The sequence below is a fragment of the Corella eumyota genome, chromosome 1, assembly GCF_963082875.1.
Source record: "Corella eumyota chromosome 1, kaCorEumy4.1, whole genome shotgun sequence".
Lineage (NCBI taxonomy): Eukaryota > Metazoa > Chordata > Ascidiacea > Phlebobranchia > Corellidae > Corella > Corella eumyota.
Window position 1 is genome coordinate 8,804,966 of NC_137490.1, and position 24,845 is coordinate 8,829,810.

The 24,845-nt window shown below is 29.7% G+C and overlaps 5 protein-coding genes across 5 annotated transcripts; 3 read left to right on the plus strand and 2 right to left on the minus strand.

The window, feature by feature from the left end:
• Nucleotides 1-497: 497 nt before the first annotated feature.
• Nucleotides 498-1,813, plus strand: LOC145740768 (V-type proton ATPase 16 kDa proteolipid subunit c-like). Its single transcript, XM_082558610.1, has 4 exons — nucleotides 498-653; nucleotides 914-1,097; nucleotides 1,201-1,325; nucleotides 1,396-1,813. Exons 1-4 carry the CDS (start codon nucleotides 587-589, stop codon nucleotides 1,479-1,481), a joined length of 462 nt encoding a protein of 153 aa, XP_082414736.1. The 5' UTR covers nucleotides 498-586; the 3' UTR covers nucleotides 1,482-1,813.
• A 1,332-nt stretch (nucleotides 1,814-3,145) lies between these two features.
• Nucleotides 3,146-7,077, plus strand: LOC145747278 (uncharacterized). Its single transcript, XM_082564872.1, has 10 exons — nucleotides 3,146-3,341; nucleotides 3,511-3,677; nucleotides 3,812-3,946; nucleotides 4,153-4,250; nucleotides 4,379-4,501; nucleotides 4,719-4,781; nucleotides 4,985-5,123; nucleotides 5,846-5,976; nucleotides 6,082-6,219; nucleotides 6,295-7,077. The coding sequence occupies exons 1-10, from the start codon at nucleotides 3,265-3,267 to the stop codon at nucleotides 6,544-6,546; spliced, it is 1,323 nt and encodes a 440-aa protein (XP_082420998.1). The 5' UTR covers nucleotides 3,146-3,264; the 3' UTR covers nucleotides 6,547-7,077.
• Nucleotides 7,078-7,087: 10 nt separating this feature from the next.
• Nucleotides 7,088-10,154, minus strand: LOC145747262 (A-kinase anchor protein 17A-like). Its single transcript, XM_082564871.1, has 10 exons — nucleotides 10,006-10,154; nucleotides 9,765-9,877; nucleotides 9,383-9,482; nucleotides 9,045-9,197; nucleotides 8,635-8,736; nucleotides 8,262-8,426; nucleotides 7,940-8,088; nucleotides 7,666-7,873; nucleotides 7,466-7,588; nucleotides 7,088-7,393 (listed from the first exon to the last, which is right to left on the minus strand). The coding sequence occupies exons 1-10, from the start codon at nucleotides 10,120-10,122 to the stop codon at nucleotides 7,223-7,225; spliced, it is 1,401 nt and encodes a 466-aa protein (XP_082420997.1). The 5' UTR covers nucleotides 10,123-10,154; the 3' UTR covers nucleotides 7,088-7,222.
• A 592-nt stretch (nucleotides 10,155-10,746) lies between these two features.
• LOC145758386 (tudor domain-containing protein 7-like) lies at nucleotides 10,747-14,625 on the minus strand. Its single transcript, XM_082572508.1, has one exon. It carries the CDS (start codon nucleotides 14,588-14,590, stop codon nucleotides 10,934-10,936), a length of 3,657 nt encoding a protein of 1,218 aa, XP_082428634.1. The 5' UTR covers nucleotides 14,591-14,625; the 3' UTR covers nucleotides 10,747-10,933.
• Nucleotides 14,626-18,561: 3,936 nt separating this feature from the next.
• LOC145764040 (proton-coupled amino acid transporter 1-like) lies at nucleotides 18,562-24,544 on the plus strand. The gene is made up of 12 exons (XM_082575609.1): nucleotides 18,562-18,920; nucleotides 19,075-19,263; nucleotides 19,757-19,869; nucleotides 20,069-20,134; nucleotides 20,865-21,041; nucleotides 21,172-21,355; nucleotides 21,472-21,648; nucleotides 21,841-21,939; nucleotides 22,100-22,266; nucleotides 22,820-23,016; nucleotides 23,219-23,396; nucleotides 23,735-24,544. Exons 2-12 carry the CDS (start codon nucleotides 19,249-19,251, stop codon nucleotides 23,955-23,957), a joined length of 1,596 nt encoding a protein of 531 aa, XP_082431735.1. The 5' UTR covers nucleotides 18,562-18,920; nucleotides 19,075-19,248; the 3' UTR covers nucleotides 23,958-24,544.
• The last annotated feature ends 301 nt before the right edge of the window (nucleotides 24,545-24,845 follow it).

Below are 24,845 nucleotides of genomic sequence, written 5' to 3' on the forward strand. Positions count from 1 at the left end.
ACATACACCAACACATTTACTTAAACACAAACTGGCTGGCAATCTTTTTTCCATTGCTTTATTTTTAGTAATTTTTCTACATTATGTATAGCTGATTATGTGTTAATATGTTAAAGTGGTGTTATTAAGATCGTTTGGCGTAAAACGTTTACAAAAGCTCTCATATTATATAATTTTAGAAGTACAAGAACATTTGAATTTAGTCGCATATGTAATAAATCTGTTTGAAAAAAATTTTTTGCATAATTTTTAACTTTTGTATTTTTTTGTACAGAATAATAATGTATTTTATAATAAAATACACAAATTAATTATTACCCATGTACATAGACATAATATTGTGTCACATGATAAAAAAACGGCTGGCACGAGACTAAAATCATGTGACTGACGTCATTAGTTGTTCGGTTCTCTTTGAGAAATTCTTTCCGAGATTTAACTTACGATTTGCGTACTAGTTAGTTGGATCGCGTCAATGTTTGAATGCTAGAGTAAAAAAAATAACATTTTATATTTAGATAATTTATTTAAGAATCTTCTTCGTTTATTTATTTTCTATAAATCAGTCTCTATATCAACAAAAATAATGGCAAATCCAGCTTACGCACCATTTTTCAGTTCTATGGGCGCCGCATCCGCCATGGTTTTTAGTGGTAAGTTTAATAAAATTTATAATTATGAAGTGAATGCTTAAACTTTGATGTAATATATATTTTTTAATATACTAGTTAAACTATATAATTAAGTTTTTGAGTTTTTTAAAAATCTAAAAGTAACCCATATATGATGATTTAAAAAAAAAAGAATTTTTATGTTTTTCATTGTATTCATACACTGATATGGTCTACTTATGTTATAAATACCAGTAACAATTTATGTATTTCTACAAGATAAACCAACTCTTATGTTTTAGCACTTGGTGCCGCCTATGGAACAGCCAAGTCAGGTACTGGAATCGCAGCCATGAGTATAATGCGACCCGAACTTATTATGAAATCAGTTGTCCCAGTTGTCATGGCTGGTATTATTGCCATTTATGGTGTTGTCATCGCTGTTTTAATTTCACAAAAGATGTCTGCAGATATGGAATTATTTGCGTAAGTTTTAACCGTCTAGCGATTTAACAATCAAACAAATCCTTGCTTAATCTTAAAATGTTAGTTTTATAAGTTAATTTTAAACTTTTTTTTTTATTTGCAGTGCATTTTTACATCTTGGAGCTGGTCTTAGTGTGGGTTTGTCTGGGCTAGCTGCCGGATTTGCTATTGGAATTGTAGGAGATGCGGGAGTTAGGGGTACTGCACAACAGCCTAAATTATTTGTTGGTAAGTAAATTTTTGTAATTGATGTTGTGTTTATATTTTTAAAAACTTAACAATTAATTTTTTCTTTTAGGTATGATTCTTATCTTGATCTTTGCCGAAGTCTTGGGATTGTATGGTCTTATTACTGCTTTGGTATTAATTGTCAAGGGACCTTAAATTTGGACTTTATTAACAAATAAACTTTAATCTATCCTCAGATTTTTTTATGGTAAAAATTGTTATAGTTTGTTTACTATAACGTTTTTGCCTATTTATGCCAAACCAAATTAAAAATATTTAAATTCAGCGCCAACAGTTTTTTGTTTAATATATATATTATTTATCAAATTTTATCATGGTTGTTTAAAAGTTCTTAATGCTGGATCAATACTGTACATTGGTGATTAAAGCTTTTATTTTAAAATTATGTGTGCAATCTTACTTTACAAGTGTAGTATTTTGTTTTGTGTTTGTAAATAAATATTGTTGGTAGTAAATAATAAGAAAAATATTGCACGCTTAATGTTTGCTGTGAAGTCGTCCATAAAAACAGAGCTTAAAAGACGTGACATAATACCTACTTTATTGAAATTTACGTAAATAACCCTTTTAAATTTATGTAACTACAAGGTTATTGTTAAAGGTTTTCTTGTAGCTGTTGGAATTAAACATTTTTTTGCCAAACGGTTAAGCGATGATTCGTGTTATAACGCAATCAATATAACGTTAGCACTCTTTAGGTCGCCACGATAAAAATTAGAATCCCCGCGAAAAACACTAACGTTATTAAATTATTCATCTGTAGCTTGTTGATTACATTTGTTTTTTGGACATTAAGCCAATAACTAATGACATCTTGATTAAAAGATTTATTAACTAACTTTTAATTACTGCACGAATATACGAATATTATACAACTTGATCATCCTAAGCGGATGATTTACGTATTTGTATTGTTCCACTATATCTCCCCTAATAGAACAACCAAATGATTCCCTGAATTGTTTTTATATTAAACATAAACAGTAAAGTAATAATTTGTACCATCACTGCCCAATGGTGTAAATGCTGGCCCGTGGTTAGGTGTTTTACAATAGGCCTATACGGATTTAAATTGTTGCGTTTTTTTTAAGTGTTGTAAATTCGTAGGAGAAAATAGTTGTGTTTTATGTTAGCTGTTTTAAAATTTTTCTGTATTATAGTATGTCAAAGGAAGCTTATACATATATAATAGGTACAAAACTTTACCAATACCATACTATTTAAGGATCAATCGATGGCAAGAAACAAGTATGTATTAGTAATAGATAAGATTAGGCGTTGCTTGTATATATGATTGCAGGTTCAAAAGCCTTTTAAGGTTCAAAAGCCTTTTTTTAATCCTTTTAAAACTTACATTTAAAACATAAAGCGCATTGATCTTTTAATAAACCTTTCTTCGTATATTTATCAAATTTCTAATCTCTAGGCTAACTTTACGACTGACTGCGCCTAGCGTGGATATAAAAAAGGAAATTATCAAACAGATGTTGTAACTAAGTAAAGACAAAACTCGTACCAAAAATGTCATTAAAATGTATAGATTAAACAAACGTTGCTGCCTGACTGTAGTATCAATAACGTGTGTAAGGTTTATAAAGTTTTTTTAAAAGTTATTTATCTACCAATTTTAATTAATGAATTAATGACGTGATTCATCTTAAAGTCATGATCGTGCGTTGTCACATCAGGCCATACTTGCACGAAAAACAACTAAACAAACTGGGTAAAAAATGCCAGTTTACTACTGTTGTTGCATTTTGTCGTTTATCAGTTTATTACGAAACTGCTTTAATTCAAGAACTTATTTTTAGCGTTGGAGGCATGTAGTTAATAATTAACTCAAACATTTTGATAAAATTAAATATTTTGTATTGGTACAAATTAACAATTCTGATGATAGTTGAATAAAAAGAAAGTAATGTTTTGGCTTGTTGCCTTGGGATCTGTGATTTTAATCTCATTTCTTGTTTTATTGTGCACAAAACGCAAAAAGAGGTAAGCCATAATTGATTTTTTTTTTTAAATTGTAACAGTCTAACAGTATTTTTCTATTTGCTATTAAACTTTTGGATTCTATATTCAGTCAACTAGCAATTTTATATATATATTTTTTTTTATGTTACCATTATTTTATTTAAACACCACAACTTTCAAATCAATAAAGAGCTTCTTCATCAGTTACCGTTGTAAGTTATGGGCCAAAATTAAGTCATGATGCCAGTGCAGTTGCTGCTGATGAAGATAATCCTGTTTCTGCCGAATCGATTCACTCAAACCATCAAAACTCACTTAAAAGGGTTAGCAGTGAAGGAAGGAGGTCCCATTCCCTGTGTAAGTTGAACTACCTCATTGGTTTTATATTGTTACCTAGGTAGAAGATGCAATGTAGCTTTTAGAAAAACCAGTAAGGCCTCTTGTTAGTTTTTAGATTTTCTAACTTTAAATAACAATGTTCATTTTTCTAGCTGTAGCTAGTCAAAGAGGACTACCAGATTTACCACAAGAAAATAATGAGCCTAAAAGTAACAGTATCAAAAGAAATTCATCCCGAACAGGAACGTGCAGTGGTTCTATTGATGAAAATAGCCACAATGATATGGGTGTGTAATTAAATTGTGTACAATAAAAAAAAACTTTAAATAAATTATAGATTTGTTTTAGTTTCATTTACACCATTGCAAAAGTTAGTTAAATATTAACCTCAAAATCGGATTTTATTGCGTTAATGTACTTAATTTTTATAGTGAAAATTTTTAAAAACCTGTTAACCTAGTCACTAAATCAATATTTGATGTGTTGCATATAGACAGTAGACATTCAAGCCCAAAAGGTCGTAAACTACCCAATCCACCACCAAATGACGAAATTATTGCAGTAAATCATTTCGAACTTCATCAACAGCAGGTCAACTACAATACAAAATAATTTGTTAATCAATAACCTATTTGTTTAAAAAAATTGTTTTAAAATATAATTATTCTATCCATAAAAAAAGTTTACAACAAGCAACATTTTTTTAAATTATTTTTTAGGCTATTCAAGATGAAGAAGATATGTATGCTAAAGTTGGGGATAATGATGGTAAACCTTCAAAACCAGAAATTAAAACTCTACACATTAAAGAAGGAAGTGGGGATTCATCTTTTTATGCAAAGGTAAAAAAAACGCTTCAAAAACCAAGTTTAGGTTCTTTAAGTTTTGCCAGAAACTAAACAAAAATTTATCGACATATATACCAGTTGTCATTGTAAACCAACTTATTGATTTTTCCGCTTGTCTGGGTAAATTAAATATAACCTATATGTTATATTTTCTAAATAAATAGTATACGTGATAACGAGTATCAGAAGTTAAATATTAATATCTGTTTAGGTTGGAGGTGAAGAGGAAGGTGATGTGGATTTGTATGCACAAGTAGAAGACCAGAAAATTAAAGTTGGTTTATGTTGTAATAGTAACTGAATATAATTATGTTATTTGGTGATTTTACAACACCATAAAAGCCTCAGTATGGCTAACAACTTGTATAATATAATAAAGGGGAATACATTAAACATCATGAAAATTAAATTAGCTTTCACAAATCAAAAGTCCTACAGTTATCACTTCATTGCTTTTAAAAAGTGTTTACTTTGTAGTTGAATGGAAATGTTAGCGAACAGTCTAGCTCAAATGATGCCACTACTTTAGACAATCAAATTCAATATGGTGACGCTGAATATGCTTCAATTGATAAAATTAAGAAGACGAGCGTTAAAAGAAAACCTTCTGAAATCTGTAAGAAATAAAGAAAAATTGATCATTTTAAGAGTTATTTTTCTATAACACTTTAAAATATATTAAACAAATTTTTCTGAAAAGCTTTACCTGTAGATAGTTATACCAACTAGACCAGTGGTTCTTAACCAGGGGGGTACGCCCCCCAAGGGGGGTGTCAGGTATTTCCAAGGGGGGCAAAGCCCTAAATCCAAATTTAAAAATTTAGAACAAAAAAATTGATAAACAGATCTTAGCACAAGAGTTTATGTAATCATTAAGATAAGCATAACTTAAGTAGAAAGAGGTAACTTACAGTAGTCATATTACTGCGGTTAATTAGATAAATCGACAAAAAAATACATTTTGTACGTATTAAAAAATTGAGAGGGCTTGAAGGGTATTATCAATACTTAAAGGAGGCGTGGTTAGAAAAAGGTTAAGAACCACTGAACTAGACACAAAATTTATTTATAAACACTTATGTTAACTTGAAAAATGTAAGTTTGAATAATTTGGTGTAATACTGGCAGCATATTGTAGTGATGGTAAGATGTCCAATGTGATATTCCTATTGATTTAAATTCCATAGCATCTAAAACTTTAAACAATAAATTCCATAGCATCTAAAACTCGCATAAACTTGAAACGGGGATTGCTGGGATAAACAAAATGTGGCTATACGTTCAAGCTGTGTAGACAAACTTCCACAAAAAAAATAATATAAACAAATTTTTGTTTAGCCGAATCTTCACAAGTGGAGCCTCCAGCACCGCCCATTCCCGAGAGAAATTTTGATATAGAAGATGAGGAGAATAACAACGAAGCACAAAACACAGATACTCAGCAGGATAATGAGGAAGAACCTCAAAAGGTTTGTGCAAACCTAAAAACAACATTTGTTGTAGGCAGAATGTTTAAAATCTTGTTGTCCAAATTGATTAGCCTTGTTTTGACATTTTGATTTTTTATAATGTAGGGACCCATGTATGACAAACTGTGTGTAAGAGAAAGCTTAGATCACATAAAGAAAAGAGTGGAAGTTGAACAAGAGAGAAAAGTCAGATATGCTAATGTGAGTGCAATTAATGAAAACTCAAATGGAGTTTATGCCCAGGTGAGATCAGTATTTCTATATTTTTTATTAAATTTCCAGGTTAGATTTTTATAAGGTGTTGTTTTAATTATCCAGATAGACGATCCTAATTCAGAAGGATTGTATGAGAGCCTTAGTGTGCCAGGCTCGGCTGATGGCACATTTATTCCCCCTCAACAAAACAATTTAATGGATAACACAGCAGAATACACATCGATTACTGAAATAAACAATGTCCAACCCGCACTATCTGATACTGACAGCACAGGTATACAGGAACTTAACAATCAAAGAGCACCACCTAGACTACATCATTACGAGCAAATAGAGCAGCAAAATGATACATAAATATTCAAACTTTAATTACAAATTCGAATAAAATAAAATGGTTGCAGCTGGTGCAAACAATTACAATTGGCCATCTTTCAATTTAATGCAGATTTACTTAAAGTTTATGCACCTATGCAGTATTTCCTGCACTTAGACATTTCGTTTGCTGGGCAGTGTAAACAAAATTAATTTAAAAAGTTTGTTTGTCGATTGGTAGCAGAACTCTTTGTTGCCTTGCAGTATTTTTTTATTCTTTTGTGCAAATATTTCTAAGCAGGACTTGAGATATATCAATTTTTATGAAATCTTATTCTTATTTTATAGTGGAGTGTATTCTGATTATGTTTTTGTGTAAAAATTAAATGCACTAAAAGTGTGTAGAATTTTTTGTATTATTTTATTAGGTTTCATGTTTAAATTTTTAATTTGTTGGTTACCTTGTAATAGTTTTACAATAATAACCCACTGCTAACTTAAATTTATTTTGAGTTAATTGAAATAAATGATTTTTTTGTTTTAGAATGATTTTAAAACTGAATAAATATACTGACAGCTGATTTAAAAATATTTTGGGATAGTCACGATAAAATACTGGAGCAGTTAAAATTATACATGATTGGCTTCTTGTATTGTATTGTTAAACTAAAAATTTTCCACAGTAAAATAAACTAAAATAAATTAGCTTTAATTATCATCAACGGGATGAAGTATTTCCTTGTACCACAATAGAAGATGATATCTGCTTTTCATGAGAGAGTTTTTTCATAGCTTGCTTTCTACGATTTTCATCTCGTTGATACTCGACCTCAAGCTTGCGTTTAAGCAATCTTGATTTTATTTCCAGTTCCTTTTGATTTAATTTCTCCTAAAAATACTTGTTACATGAATGATTTGAATATTTAAAAATGTTACACATTTAGAAAAAAATTCCACCAACCTGTTTTCTTTGTTCTTTCTCCCCTTTTTTCCTTTTTTCCTCCTTTTGTTTTTGGATTTCTGCTTCAGCTTTTAAAGCAATTTCCTTTTTTATGCGATCAGATTCTTTTCTTTGTGCATCAGCCTAACACAAAAATTATATTTTTTTTAAAGTACAATACACATATATCCAGTAGAAAATACCATAAAACGTCGAAATACCTTAACTCTCTCTAGTAGTTCACTTAACAAGCGAATAGATTCCAGTTTTCTTTGTGCTAGTAACAACTTTCTCTCTTCAATTGCAATTCTTGCTGCCAGTTTTGCAGCTTGTTCCCGCTCTTGTTGCTCTCTTCGTTTCTTTCTTCGTTTTTCTTCTCTTTTTTGCCTTCTTTCATCTTGCATGCGAATTATTTTCTCTTCCTTTTTACTAAGTAAAACAAAAAAAAATTCACAAATAAAAAAAATTTTATCATAATTTTTAGTGTGTTGTTACCGTTCTTCGTCAATTTTCCTTTGAATTTCTTCTTTTTCTCTACGTTTTTCATCTTCTCTTTGTTGTTCAAGTTTCTTAATCTTCTGTTGTTCCACAAGTCTACGCGAAATTGATTTTGTTGACAAATGTTTCGTACAATCAAAATCAACCTTAAGTAGCATTAAAATCATTAAAATTTTAACTAAAAAAATACTTTTCAATACTTTAGAACTAATGACTTGACAGGAGATGAAGATGCAACCAAAACTTAAGATTTAAAAAAGCTTCAAAGGAATGTAAATACCAGTTTTGTTATAATACAGTCACGCCAAATATGATTTACCTTAATTGAAGCTGCCAAACCCTTTCCCTCACTTTCTTTTTGCACCAATTTTTTTCCCTTAAAAGCATCCATACACCTTGCAAATCCAATATATTCTTTGTATTGAACATAAATTTCAAAGTTTAGTCGAGAGCCAAATGAGAATGACTGTGCTGAGCCAACAATCTTAAAACAAATTATTTATACATGGAATAACAATAAGTACTGGTCTGCCAATTTAAGTATATACATATAAACTAAGTTTTTCATTACTCTTCTGAATAGTTAGAATAATTGCAGATATTTCAAAACTTTTGTTTCGAAGGTATTTGAAGTACTAATTAGTAAATTTATAAAAACACAATTCTACAATTTTTCTTTTTCTTAACCTTACCTCTGACCTGTAAGGGTCAAGAATCGGAATGTCAACATTTCTCAGTTCACCAAAATTTAAAAATGTAATTTTTACATTTTCTTCACTAACTTCTTGAGTATGCTGTAGAATAATAGTTAGTTTTTATTAAAAAAATAATATTACTTTATTTTTTTTACGTTGTGATAAACAAGTTTCTGTGGTAAACAGTACTTATACCAACCAGTGGAATTATATGATATTATTGACCCAAAGATATTGTAAGTTTAACAAAAACTAACAATTTTTAGAGCTTGTCAAAGGTTATTAACATTTAATCCTTCCTAAAGTACAATTAACCATGGGCATTTTTAATTTTATCTTCTAACCGCTGCTCTGGTGTTATAAGTATTTATGTAACTAATGCATTGCACTTTAAATGCTGCTATTACCTTATCAGCAAAGAACTTGCATGGTATATTTGTAAAGTGGACTGTGTCAGGTCTTTCCCCCGGAAGCGTTTCATCAAAATCTTTAGCCGTGCTAAAGAATGCATCCCAATCATGCCTTGTTGGAAAAGATACCTTACTTTCCCCACATGATACCTTAAAAAATGACCATGTTTAAGTTGAGCTAAATAAAAAATATAATTTATGAAAATAAAATAATACCAAAGATAAATAATAATAATTTTAATAAAAAACATTATATAGTTTTTTTGTTAAAAACAAAAAAGTTAAAATACATTTTGACCATGGTTAGTGCAACTGCAAAAATATTAAAATTAAACCTTTAGAAGAGATGGAAACCCAGAAAGTTTTATATGATTTGAATCAAGCATTGAAACAAATTTTGATATCATTAATTTGTTTTCCACTTCACCTTCAAACCTAGTATAAAAATATAAATATTTTGACTTTTATCTCTAAATATCGTTGAATGTTTACTTATGTTAAAAGCATATAAATCATAGTAACGGATAAAAACCCTTTTTTTCCTTACATATATATATACTTAGTTTATGTATACAATTTACATAAATTTTCCAGTTTTATTATACAATTTATTTTTTTCTTGATTGCTGTTTATATACTATGTTTTGCTAACTTCTGTCTAATAAATATATATGTTACAGAATTTTTATCAAAAACTTGTTAAACAATTTTATTTACCTTACAATTTCCATTGTACTTTTACAAACTTTGAGTGAAGTAAACTGATGAGGTGCACACATTGCTTTGATTTTTTCCATCACCTCCCAATTTGAGATAGTTTGTCCAGCAATCTAATGCATAGTTGTGCCAAGTAATAAAATTTTAAATCATGACAACCACATACTTTTAAACACATTATTTATAAAAAAAGATGATAAGTTAAACAATAATACAAAAATTAGGCGGAATTTTAGCTCACCTTTAGTTTTGGTAATGTAACTGAAATATTTAGTTTAGCAATTGGCTTTAAGTACAACTTTGTTTCCTTGCATATTTCAATCACATCACTAAGGTCACTAATCAATGTTGTGTTCATAGTATCAATATTGAATGACCTAAACCTACCTAATTTCTGTAATAAAAATAAAGAATGCAGTGAATTCGAAAACAAAAATTTAAATACTTAAGGTAATGTATAAGGGCGGCAGTGTTATAACTATTCGGCATATTATTGTGTATAAAAATAAAAAATCCAATAACTAGCACTAGTATTAATGTATTTTGTATATACGTTTAATAGAACAGTTTTGTGTATATGAAATATAACAAAAGAAACCCTATAAATAACAAAACAGTGAAAGAAATGTGAAGAATAAACAAAAAAATAACACTGAACACTTGTGTTCTAAAAAAAAAATCTCAATAAACAACACTTCCTGCTGGTAAATATACAGTACACACATTGCAGCAACATTTAACACAATATGGTCTTAGATTCCTATCCTATAACAACCAGCACTAGTATAAAAGTATTTGGTACCTTTGCTTTAAAGGAACAGTTTTTTTCTATCCAAAATGTAACAAAAGAAGAACCTCTAAATCAACAAAACAGTAAAAGAAATGTAAAGAATAAACAAAAAACAACACTTGATATTTTTGTTAAAAAACTAATCTCAATAAACAAAACAACAACAAAAAAAAAAAAAAAAAAAAACACACCAATGCTGTTAAATATGCATTATTACAAAGTTAGTTATTACTCCTATCACAAAATTAATAATTACAAAAGTAGTCATAAACTTTTGGCCAAAAAAAAGGTTTAGCAACAAAAAATGATAGTACCAAAAAAACGGTTACATAATGCTTATTCGAAAACAAAATTCTACATAGAGCAAACACTTGTTATATTACTTGCTTGAAGTGTATTTGGCCACTTTCCAATCATCAACTATAACATCATTAATCCAAACATCCTTACCCGAGCTAGTATCACATAAACAAACATGGTAAACTTTTTGGTCATGTAGTATTTTATCGACAGATACAGCCATAACATGAGCAATATATTTTTTCCCAGCGATCATTGTTTTCAATCGATCATTAACATTCTCTGACCAGCTTTCTCCTTCAACTGGTTCGATTCCTCCCAACTTCGCCATCATTACCACACCAGGAATTTTTGTAAACCTTTTGTCCAAGGTAAAAAAGTAGTTTAAACTTCCAATTGCACCACATTTTCCTAGATCTATGTAGTAAACACTTGTAAGAGAACCATGAAAGTTAACAACTTGTGCTCTGTCATACACAATTTTCCCATTACAATTTCTTGAAACAGCATATAATTCATTCTTTATTAAATCACTTTGCTTAAGAGCAGATAAAGGATGCCTTTTATAAAATCTACACATTTCCTCCATTAACAATGCTCGGTTTTCAATGTTGTGCAAGCAAATCATGCATATATAGCTCGGCGAAATGCAATCTTCTACCTTTATGTTAATAAGGGTCCACTCAAACTTCCCGTAAATTTTTCTACTGTCCATTTCAATCGTCAAAATATCTTTGCTTGTCAGCTGTATATGTGGTTTTATAAGTTCATTTTTTACAGATTTTATATTTTTGGACAATAAAACTTCATGGTTGTTGTTAGAATCACTTTTACTGCAAACCAATACTTCTTTCTTTATTTCTTTGTTATCAAAAAGCATGGTTTTTTTCTTGATATCTTTTTGATTGTGTTCAATATTCTCACATAATTCTTTTTCAATATTGTTGGATGTTAAATCCTTTTTAATTTCCGAATTTGTGCTTAGTGTCATCACTTTATCTTCATCCAAAACAACTCTTAATTTCTTATTTCTGTATGTTATCCACATTGATATCATAAAAAAATCTTCCTTCTTATTGTCCAATCGAATCAGCATATTTGTTTGGTTAAATCCTGATGTTAATTTGCTGAGAGCTATTTGAAGCCCATCACCTTCAGAACAAACTTTACTAGGGGTTAACTTGCAACAAATAGCTTGATCAGGCACTTTGGCCAATTCTTCATTTGCGATTTTAAACAAACACCCACGCGAAAATTTTTCAAATCTTCCTACGTCAACAAGGTAAGCTTGAATGCCTCTAGGTTTTGCATCAGTAATTTGTTCGATGCGAGCACGATAGTATTGTTTTCCAAAAGCAGCTAAGCACATTTTGCCTGGATACAAATTGCAAGCAATGTTTTTAGGCATTTCCTTTTTATGTTGTGCACTTTCTTGCATTAAAGAACCCAAAGTTTTTTTTAAATACTGAACACCTTCTCCATTACAGTTTAGAAATAATAAATTGTTATCATGATTGATGTGGGTTATGCTACAAGAAAACACATTCCCAAAATCTGGCAATACTGGCAAGTACTTTGGCTCCAGAATCAAATCATAACAAATCTGATTAATATTTACATCAACATCACCGCTTGTATCATACAGATTAACTATATTGATTCTGCCTCTTGTTAGCACATGAGCAACAACAAAGTGCGAAATGTAGTTATCTGCTAAATGTTGCAATATGTCGGAATCCATACTGATAGCTTCATTATCAAGTCGAGCCAATGAGATTGTTATAATTTGGGTTGGCAGTTGAGAAAATGCTTTTGTTAATGCAAATATACATTGCTCTTCACCCTGTTTAACTTCAATTGAATCAGTATCTCCACTATCCACCAAGTAAAAAGTAAAAATTCCATTTTCAATTGAAATTAACTTTCCTCTAACACAAGCATCTTCAAACATCACAGCATAAATAACATCAAGCTTCAAAGGATTTGGCAATGCTGAATGATTCGAGGCCTCTTTATAGAATTTAAGCATTGAAGTTTCAAGTTTAACAAGTTCTTCAGAATAACCTTCGCCAAGAATGCAAGCATCAATTTCTGTTGTACATCCAGCCTTGATAAGAAACATATCACAGTATTCCTCATCAGGTAATTGCACAGGAAAAGGTTGAAACTTATTTGAATCAATAACCTTTGTTGTGTGCACTTCCGAGAGTAATTTGAAGTTTATGTTATTGCTGCAACTGCCACTGGTATAGAATATAACATTGTGCTGATACACTTTTTCACCCTGAGAACTAATGTTTGATAAAACCTGCATTATCTTAATACGAAGTTGACACTCAGAGTAAAGTTCATCAAATTGTTTAGTTAACTTTGAGTTCCAGGTCTTTTTTATTGATAGTGTGTAAAATGTGCAATTAATGGCAAATTCTGGATATAGTGCAATCTTATTACTCATTAGTCGCAGGTCCCGACTTGAAATGTAATCTGTTGTCCCAATATCAATATTGTATATTAAAGTTTTACTGCTTTCAGCTACAGATTTTACTTGACCACGTTGGTGTAAGCATGAAATGACATAAGTACCAGCGACTAAATCTGATTCTTTTGGTATTGCAGAGTTTTCATAAGCAGCTTTTATTTCAGCATACATAAGGCGATACTGCTCACTTGCCGAAACCAAATTGACAAAAACCTTGTTTTGATCTGGATGTACAGAAACCACCAATGCATCGTACATATTGTTACAAGTTAGAGGCTCATGAGAAGAAACATGTTTCACTGCCTCATGCTCAATATGTTTTGGTTGTTTTATAACAGGTAATACCCTTTTCTGTGTTTGTGTTCTTATACCCACTGATTTTAATGGAAGTAAGATGCATTTTGTGCGAGATCCAAGAGTCACTTTACTTAAAGTTGCAAGATTAACAACATTGCCGTCCAAAATTTTTGACAAAAATTTCTCAGGTATGTCTTCTCCAAATTTTGCGTTAAACATTCTATTGACATTTTCAGAATAGATTCCACTTTTGTTTTCATTTAAAAGAAATGTAAACTTTTCTTTAAAAGTTGCTGTCTCCGGAAGATGAGGCTTAGAAAGAGTAACAGAAAAAGTAGTTGGTTTAGACTTTGTTGTAATTGGTGAAGGATTTAGTGGATTGTTGTTAAAGTTGGTAACAGAAAGGTCTTTTGTAAAATCAATTTTTTCTTTTTTAAATCTGGGTTTTATCATGACTTGAGTATGTTGAAACAAACTTTTGGGGTAATCCCTATAATGAACTGACCGATTGTGAGAATTACCTTGCTTTATATTCACATAAAGGGGACGCCATGATTTTTGATTGCTAGTAAAAATATTAACAGGGGAAAAATTTGCTCCTGGTGTGTAATAGCCTGACTTACGATTAACGGGTCTGAAGTTGTGGCGAATCGCAGAAGAGGTGTGCTTCTGTTTTTTGCTTGGTCGTTGTTTAGCTACCATTTGTTTAATGTGCTGTGTTGAGCTATCAGCTTTAGCTTTATATACCGTTTCATTCTCCTTGTTTTTGCAGATCAGCACAACATCGTTTAAACTTTTTAAAAACTCGTGCAAAGAAGAAAACCCAAACTTTTTGTATTCGATATAGCCTCCTACCAATTCATGAAACTCCCCTTGCAATCTTGTAGCTCGAACTCCTTCCTTCGATGAAAGTAGAACAGATCGAATTGACTTTTTTATTTCATTGACAGGATCTGTCATGGTTTTATTAATAATACAAAAATGTATTGAGTAGTTTAACTAAGTCTACAAAGATTAATACTGGTTAAAAATTTGAAAATAAATTTTAATAAACTATTTGACTATGTATAAAAATGTATTTTGGTTTTAATTTTTTTGTAGTTTTTCCATAAATTGCTTATTAAACTACTATAGCATATTATAATTTCAATGTCAACATGACAAAAATTTTGGAAGCCAAATTTGATTTTTGTATTGCCTCATAACATGAAAGATTAAGTCATCACAATAATTAATGAGGTTTTTTACACAGTGCATGAATTCTGATTCTTTGCATAATTATTAACTTTTTTACGCAAACAAGATTAATCGCATTGATTATTAAAAAAATTATATTGATACACACGAATGCCAGACACTTCGGCCCCCGGACACTTCGGCCAAATTTTTATTTTTCAAAACAGCGGGGATTTTGCATTTTAATTACCGTGAGAAATTTTATTTTCGCATAGTTATATACAGTTTTTTAGACAGTATTTGAAACAAAATAAGCAGTAAAGTAATATTTTTTTTTAATAATAATGTGCAAGAACATGTTATCTTTCTTTTGGCGTGTTAATTTTTAAATTTTACAAACTAAAACCTATAGAAAACTAATTTTGAAAGCGCGCGCTTTTAGGTGACACAAGACGATGCATTATGATATCACGTATTTTGCGAAAAGGGGGCCGTCTTTCTAAACGATATTTGAAGAAAATAGATCATTAATTAATCATTTTTTACACTGAGGAATGTGCATAAATATGTTATTAGTTATTGCCCGTGTTAATGTATATAAATTTATATACTAAAACACAAAGAATAAAATGTTTGAAGAGTTGCCAGAAGATTTGTCCTGCAAAAAAACGGCGGGGAGTCGGCGATGAAATTCCCTTGTATAAAGTCAGCGTAAGACCATATTTTACCGATATTCAAAATAAAATTTTGCATAAAGTACAGTATATATATATAAAAAAATTTATTGGTTGTTACATCAATGACATATGTTAGTTTTTAGAATATTTTTTTTTTTAATTTAAAAAAAAAAAAATATTAATTTACTGCCTATTTTGTTTCAAATACTGTCTAAAAAACGGTAACCAGACACTTCGGCCCCCGGACACTTCGGCCAAAATTTTTTTTTCAAAACAGCAGGGATTTGGCATTTTAATTACCGCAATAAATTTTATTTTCGCGTAGTTATATACAGTTTTTTAGACAGTATTTAAAACAAAATAAGCAGTAAATTAATATTTTTTTTTAATAATAATGTGCAAGAACATGTTATCTTTCTTTTGCCGTGTCAATTTTTTAATTTTACAAACTAAAACCTATAAAAAACTAATTTTGAAAGCGCACGCTTTTAGGGGACGGGGGACAATGCATAATGATATCTCGTATTTTGCCAAAACGTGCCGCCTTTCCAAACAATATTTGAAGAAAATAGAGCGTTAATTTTTTATTTTTTACAGTGAGGATTATGCATAAATATGTTATCTTTCTTTTCCCGCGTCAATTTTTTAATTTTACTAACTAAAACCTATCAAAAACTTATTTTGAAAGCGCGCGCTTTTAGGTGACACAAGACGATGATGCATTATGATATCATGTGTTTTGCGAAATAGGGCCGTCTTTCTAAACGATATTTGAAGAAAATAAAATACAGTATATATAAAAGTTTTTATTGGTTGTTACGTTAATGACATATGTTGGTTTTTGGAATATTTATTTTTTTAAAGATTTTTGTTTCAAAAACCTTTTTTTAAAACGAAAGATGGGTGCTTTTGCCCTGCAAAATTTTATGACTAACATATGTCATTAACGTAACAACCAATAAAAACTTTTATATATACTTTACTTTATGCAAAATTTTATTTTGAATATCGGTAAAATATGGTCTTACGCTGACTTTATACACGGGAATTTCATCGCCGACTAATAATCTATTTTCTTTAATTAATGATCTATTTTCTTTAAATATCGTTTAGAAAGACGGCCCTATTTCGCAAAACACGTGATATCATAATGCATCATCGTCTTGTGTCACCTAAAAGCGCGCGCTTTCAAAATAAGTTTTTTATAGGTTTTAGTTTGTAAAATTAAAAAATTGACACGGGAGAAGAAAGATAACATATTTATGCATAATCCTCAGTGTAAAAAATAAAAAATTAACGCTCTATTTTCTTCAAATATTGTTTGGAAAGGCGGCACGTTTTGGCAAAATACGAGATATCATTATGCATTGTCCTCCGTCACCTAAAAGCGCGCGCTTTCAAAATTAGTTTTTTATAGGTTTTAGTTTGTAAAATTAAAAAATTGACACGGCACAAGAAAGATAACATGTTCTTGCACATTATTATTAAAAAAAAATATTAATTTACTGCTTATTTTGTTTCAAATACTCTCTAAAAAACTGTATATAACTACGCGAAAATAAAATTTATCGCAGTAATTAAAATGCATAATCCCCGCTGTTTTGAAAAAAAAATTTTGGCCGAAGTGTCTTGGCCGAAGTGTCCGGGGGCCGAAGTGTCTGGCATTCTAAAAAACTGTATATAACTACGCGAAAATAAAATTTCTCGCGGTAATAAAAATGCAAAATCCCCGCTGTTTTGAAAAAAAAAAAATTGGCCGAAGTGTCCGGGGGCCGAAGTGTCTGGTTACCGATACATACAGACGTGGTAGCGCACAGTTTAGAAACCAGTATAACTAAATCATTTTAAAATAACACAAATATGTAGAACAAATTAGATAAACCGTTGCGGTCACTAGCCTATTTTTGATTTCTTTAAAACAGGACATTCACACATTAACGATCAGACTGTCAGACGAATTCTTTAAGCACCTGCTAAAAAAACTTTTTTAACGAAATAAAAATAACAATTGCCCTTTTTTTAACAACTTAAGAGACGACGACAAGACTGTTTTAAATTGATCCTGACGAATAAATTCCCCAGCTAGACCTCCTCTCTATATTGCAACTTGCAAAACATAAACCACGTGCGTAAAAAAAAAGCCAAAAGGTAATTAAAAAAAACACAATCAGTGTTTCCACTAAATTATTTACGTGCAAAAACTTCCAAGTGAAAAATAAAAGTTTTTTTATTAAACTGTGTATCAAAAATTTTAAAATACCATAATATAAACGATTTCTGTTTAAATGTTCTCTTTTTTTACATTTTTTATAAAATCAAATTTTTAGTAAGGTAAACTAGTTGATTAGGACATTGTATACTACCCATTTACACATTATACAAAGTTTGAATCATAATTCTTACTATCTGCACACAAAAGTTAACTTTAACAACCATTTATAAAAAAACCTAAAAGTAAGCATTAACACTAAATTACTACCTCCGCGCGCTCTGCGTTAATATCGTGCATCGTTTTAAAGCAATGATTCGGCACTCACAGCTGGTGTTCATTGTTGAAAAGGCAAGAAGTCGGTCATCTATATACGCAAATAATAGAAAGTGTTTTGGTTCCTGTATTTTATGCTTTAAAGCAGAGGTCGGCAACCTTTTCGCACTGCGGACCGATTTAAAACTGAAATCTTTTTCGAGGACCAGCCTTTAAAAAAACATTTTTTTTGCATTTTCGGGTGAAAGAAATCAATCAGTTTAGCTAATAATGACGTTTTACGAAACGCAAATAAGTTTCAAGCAATTTATTCCTTCATTAAATCGATAATAAACATTTTTAAATGTTTCTACGACAAAATAAGCTTACAAATAAAAAAAAGACTTTTCTGTTTCTGAGCATTTAACTTGGAAAAAAATACGGCCCGGTACCGTACCGCTCATGGACCGGCACCGGGTTGCGGCCCGGTGATTGCCGACCACTGCTTTAAAGGATTAAAGAGATTTTGAAGTGCGCTTGTTATATCTAGTATGTTTTTTGGCCGACATTTCTACAAAAGTAGTGCGAGTTTTTTTTTGGATGAAACCAATACCATTTCACATAGTTGTTTTCCGAATAAGAAAAAAGTCGCATTGAAAAAGTTTCATAGTCTCAAAAATAAAAACGGTTTATACTATAACGTTTGTTCTTTAAAATCATGTGGTAAACGCTGAAACATTTTATAAAACAGCGAATCCCAGTATAACCCCGGTTCAGTGACATAAGATTTCAATACAAATTGCTGACAATGAAAATTTAGTTTGCTTTTTGTTCTGTTGAAATAAAACAAGACTACTTGCTTCTATCACAGCACAGAGAACAAGTTCAGAGAATAATTATTATTTTTTCAAGATCACAAGAAATTAAACTCAGGTGCAGTACTCAGTAAAATAGCCTCTTCTTTGATCAATAGGTAAAGAGAAACGGGTCATATTTCGAATTATTATGCCAGATTCTTATTAAACATACATTTTCAGTGGTGCATCGTATAGTAAAGAATAATATAAAATTTTTTAAATTAAATTAAATGAAAAATTTTGATTACTCGCAATTTTTTGTCAAAATAGGAACTTAACGTCAAGTATAGCTCGTAAAACGAAAGCGGTACGATCGACAAACCAATACTAGTTTCTTTGTGACGTCACCGCCTTCTTTGTTGGTGCGCAAACAGCTGATTAACCAAAGCAAAATACTCTCATAATATTAAAACCATTAGAGTAGAGAGAGAGAGAGAGGCAGACATGGAAAATTACCAGGTTAGATTTGTGTGACGAAATAATAATTTAATTCAAGATATCATTTAATTCAAGATATCAGTAATATTAATCTTTTTTACAATAAAATTTTGGGTTTTTATAGCTATAATTTAAAACTTTATTTATAAATCATTCTACAAAATTCGTCAACATATTTTTTATTAATTTGCAATAGAATAATATTGTTAAACAATAAATTTTGTGATGTACAATTATTTATTTATACTGCCTTTATATTGTAGTGCATTTACATAACCTAATACAATTAAAACAGTCTTAAATAAACTTTAGTATACACAAAGTTTATAAATATTATGCATGTATTTTGTTTGCTCCATTATATTTTAACAACTGCAATGAGTTTACAACCTAATCTTTTGTGTGTTTTTTTTGTTTGTTTTTATTGCATGGTGTGAAAAAGCAGTTTTTTAGATATCAAAGCCAATCTTGTTAAATAAACTAAATATTAAGAAACTTTTTAATCTAATGACAGCCAAACTCTCGCCGATCTTCAGTCAATTACAACACTTTTACTTCATCGAATAACATCATAATGTCAGATGAACAAAGAACAAAACTCTTAGGGTCAGAAGGGGAAATGGAATCGTAAGTTTTAAATTTTAGTTTAAAATTACTCTTTTTTAAATAAAATGAACCTTTAAAATGTTAAAATTGATAGAACGATTCTTATAAAAAATAATATTTGATATCGCAATTCTTTTAAAAAATGTAAGTATGTATAAATTTGTTTGTTTAATTGAAAAAAATAAACATTTTTTTTAAATATGTTTATTTTGGTTTAAAGTGATGATTGTAATGAAAATGTGGAAATTGCTTCAAGCAGAAGAAGGGACAGACCAAACGCAACTTCGTAAGTGATGATTGTTTTTTTTATGCAAAAAGTTGATTATAAGTTACATTACAATATTTTTTGTTTAGGTTTCTACTTTTAATTAAATAACACTCTTATATAATTACACTACTAAATATTACTCTTAGTTATTAAAAAATATTTAAAAAGTTTTTTGTATGTATATATCAAGTAATTTTTGTTTATGGAAAATTTTTGGAGTTAATTAATTTTGGAAACCCAAAAAGGAAATTGTTTAGGCAGGAAGTTAAAACTTATTCATACAAATTGCAGAAAACACCAAATTAATTTTTGTATAATTTGCATTTATATAACAAATTTAAGTTGATAAATTAAAACATTTTATACAACAAAAAAAATTAAATAAAAATTTATTTTTGTGCTTTAGAAATGTAAAAAGATTTAGAAAATGAACAATCTAAATGAGATAACAAGATAATACTGAAGTTTAAATTTGTAGTTTTTTGCATATTTACTAGTTATGAGCTAAAACATTTAATATAATGTGGAAGTTAGAGTACTTTAAAAAACGTTTTGATTTAGTACACTTCAAAATAAAATGGATACCTTTAGTTCAAAGCATATTACAGTTTGTATATATTTTAGTTACTTTGTTTCAAAATTGCAATACCAAATCTATGTTTAAGACTTTTTTTGTGTTTGTTTTTTTTAACATCTTGATTATCACATTTTGAATACAAAACAAAGCATTGTTATTTAAATTTATTAGAGACATTGCTACATTGATGCATTTACTGAAGGGCAACATAGGCACAGGATTACTTGGACTTCCTTGGGCAATAAAACATGCTGGTATATTACTTGGTCCCATACTGTTGGTTGTTATGGCGATAATATGTGTTCATTGCATGCACATACTTGTTAAATGTTCTAAACACTTTTGCAGGTCAGTAGCATTGTATTTTTAAATTTTGTTTTTTATTTGGTTTAATTACAAAATCCAAGGTTACAATAAAACAAGTTATTTATTAACAAAACATACAATACCTAATCACCAATAACATATTATTTTTTAGATTACAAAGAGTTCATTCCCTGGATTACTCATCAGTGATGGAATATTCGGTACAGTATGGGCCTATCAAAAGCTTACAAAAATATTCATTGGCTGCCAGAACTGCTGTCAACACATTTTTAATGATAACTCAACTTGGATTTTGTTGCGTGTACTTTGTATTTATGGCACAGAATATTAAGCAGGTATATAAAAAACTTAGAACAAAAAGTTTTTATTTATTTTAGTGATAAAATATAATAAATAAATTTTGGCTGTTGTTTGTAATTAACATTATAAACTTAATGGCCCCATTATTTAGGTCTTAATACTATACTGGCCAACTGCACCTAGCGATCGATATTTTATGATGATGTTATTTGTTCCTGTTGTGTTGCTTGTTTTTGTTCGCCACCTGAACATTCTTGCTTGGTTTTCTGTTGTAGCCAACATTGCCACAGTTGCATCACTTGCTATTCTATTTTCGTTTATTACTCAAGTAAGGTCCCACTTCCAAAGTATTTTTAAATTTTAATATAGTATAATTATTTATCTATAAATAATATTATGTGTTATTTGTATATCAAATAAACTTATACTCACAAAACAATTTATAATATTAAAATATTTTAAGATATAGTTAAAATTAAATTAAAAAATGTACATCTCGTGTAATAAGTATTTTTTGTAGGATTTACCCAGCATAGACACAAGGCCATTAGTAGGCATACCTTCAAGTATACCAATGTTTTTTGGCACTGCAATATATGCATTTGAGGGAATTGGCGTGGTAGGCGTGATTGAAAACTAATTTATTTGTTTGATACTTTTTTTCTATAAATAACATTTTTTGTGCTTTTTTGCTTTGATAATGACTTCTTATGTGTTTTATTTAGATTTATAGCATAGCAAATTATTACTTAAATCAGCGCATGTTTACATTTTAAAAGGTACTACCAATTGAAAATGAAATGAAAAATCCACATCATTTTCCAACCATTATCAACGTTGGTATGTTTATTGTATCCTGTCTATACATCACTGTTGGTGCAATAGGCTATCTTAAATATGGGGCAAATATTTGTGGAAGCATTACCCTTAACTTACCAACCGATATGTAAGTAAAGTTGAATATTTGTTTTGTAAACTCCTCTTTACATTTTTGTTTGTTTGTTATCATGTGATTTTAACAAATAAACTAATGTTTGCATAATGCAGGATGTTGCATTTGTAAATTAGAATATCTAACATACATTAAAATTGTCAGTTAGGCATATTCGATACAAATATTACTGAATATGTTTTTTTTAAACCCAAAGAGATATAATAGAAATTATATGTATAACGCCTTCATGGAAATGGTAGTCCACGTATGTTTTTTTAACGGGAAGTTTTATTGCTTAAGACAAAGTTTTATTAATTTAGTGTATCCCCTATTTAAAAATTAGATCATTTCATGGTGATCGTTAAAAAACGCTTACTGGGCAAACTACTTTTTAATTTCCAAAAAAAACTGGCCTTATAAATTCGCTTCTTGTAAAGAGACGTTTTTTTGCAATTTTCGTAATAAAAACATTAACATTGACATATATGTTATGTAAACGCATATTTCAGTTTAAATGTAACTATTATTGTGATTTTTTAAATAAACGTGTTTTTTTATATTTTAGTTTGTCTGATGTCGCGAAGTTGTTGTACACCCTCTCCGTTTTATTCGGTTTTCTACTCCAGTTTTACGTTCCTATGCAACTTCTTAAACCCTGGATACAAAACTTAAAATGTTGTGCCAACCAAAGAGGTTGTGGGATTTTCAGCAAACCGATGATGTGGGATTCAATCGTACGAGTTTGCCTAACAGCATTGACATGTACGTTTAAGTTATAAAATGTTGTGTAGATGAATTTTACACAGAGTATGGAAAATCCTGAGCCTTTATTGTAGCTTTTTGTAAAAATTTAATTCATCTGCTTTATGTTTACCTTTAATAACTGTACTTCAATAAGGTCAAAAATCGTATTTGCTCATTTGCTTATTCGATTGCTCATTTGACATATTTCTTTGCATTACAGGCGTTTGCGCAATAGCTATTCCTAACCTTGGTGATTACATTTCACTGGTAGGAGCGTTTTCGTCGTCCTTTCTAGCTCTTATATTTCCACCCATCATAGAGTTATTTGTAATTTACGGTTCCAACAATAACGACGAATCGACTCTGCTAGTAGACAGCAACAAACATGACGAACCCAGGTAACGTGGTTATTACTTCTTAAAATTTTAAATCTCACAATTGTTTTTAATTTAAAATTCAACAAAACTCGGGTTGCTTTCTTGTGAATATTACATAAGCTTAAATTCCAGTGCGCCTATTCAATTGTAATTAAATTTAGTTCGTTATATTTAATGTACATAGAACCCTTTAATTTATGGAAACAGTTATATCATAATGGCCTTATTGATTAATTACCGTGATTATGTTGTTTTTATTTAAGCGTATTATAATATACAAAAACAACATTAATAAATTAAAATACTTTACAATTCGTATTTTTTTTATTTTTAATGTGATTACGCATTTTTAATTACAGACCTCGAAGATTTAGGAAATTGATAGTATTTAAGGATTTTTGTATTATGTTCTTCGGTTTGGCCGGGTTTATCGCGGGCACTGTTATTTCAGTAAAAACAATAGTTTACGATCTTCAAAACGAAAACCCAAACAGTGTTTGTAGCGGCGGAGCTGGTGTGCACAACACAACAACATTGCCCCATTTGTTTAACGTTACCACCATTAGCCCTCTTTTTACATAGGTATGTATTTCTGCTGGGATATAGACAATGCAATACTACAGATTTTGGGCGTTTTGCTTTTATTTTTTTGCTACAAAATATTTTAAATCTTTTCATTGTTGGTTTTAATTATTGAATCATTAATTTTGTTGCCTTTTTTGGATGCTATTTCCACTCAAAGAACAAACTTTACATTGTAATTTTTAACCTGTATTATTACGTAACTGATTTCCTAAACCCCGAGAACGTTTTTTCGTGCAATATTTATTTTTCATCGTATGTATTTAAGATAACCAAGTTATACAAATTGCTAAACAGTTCCATAAAACCGAACATATGTTGTTCCCAAATAATATTTAAAAACACATAACTTATTTTAAACAAAGTTCTTGTACAAAAAAATTGAAGACCTTATCTTATAATTTTACAAATTTGGTAAAACTAAAAATGTTTCTGTGAATAGTGGATAAAATTAGTAACATAAAAAAAATATTATTTAAAGATATTGGCATTATTCTTCTCTTAAACAATTATAGTATGTTTCTTTCTATTTGTATAGTTTACTTATTTATGCCTTTCCTTAAAAGTGATTTCATATAGTATCAATACATTCAAATTAGAAAATAATTTCCTTTTATAGTCAGAATTCAACTATAGTCGTACAGATGCTGTCGATCTTATGAAAGTTATAATTGTTTACATAACAATAACGATAGAAAATGTATTTTGAGATACATATAAAATAAAATGGATTTTTACCAGACTGTTATTTAGTTTGAACTTTTACCCGTGTTAAAAAATTTGTGCCTCAAAAACCAATGTAAACAACATTACAAGAAAAAAACGAGTTTTAATTTTCAGCGGTGTTACTAAATACGATATGACTATAACCTTCAAACATCTGCGACA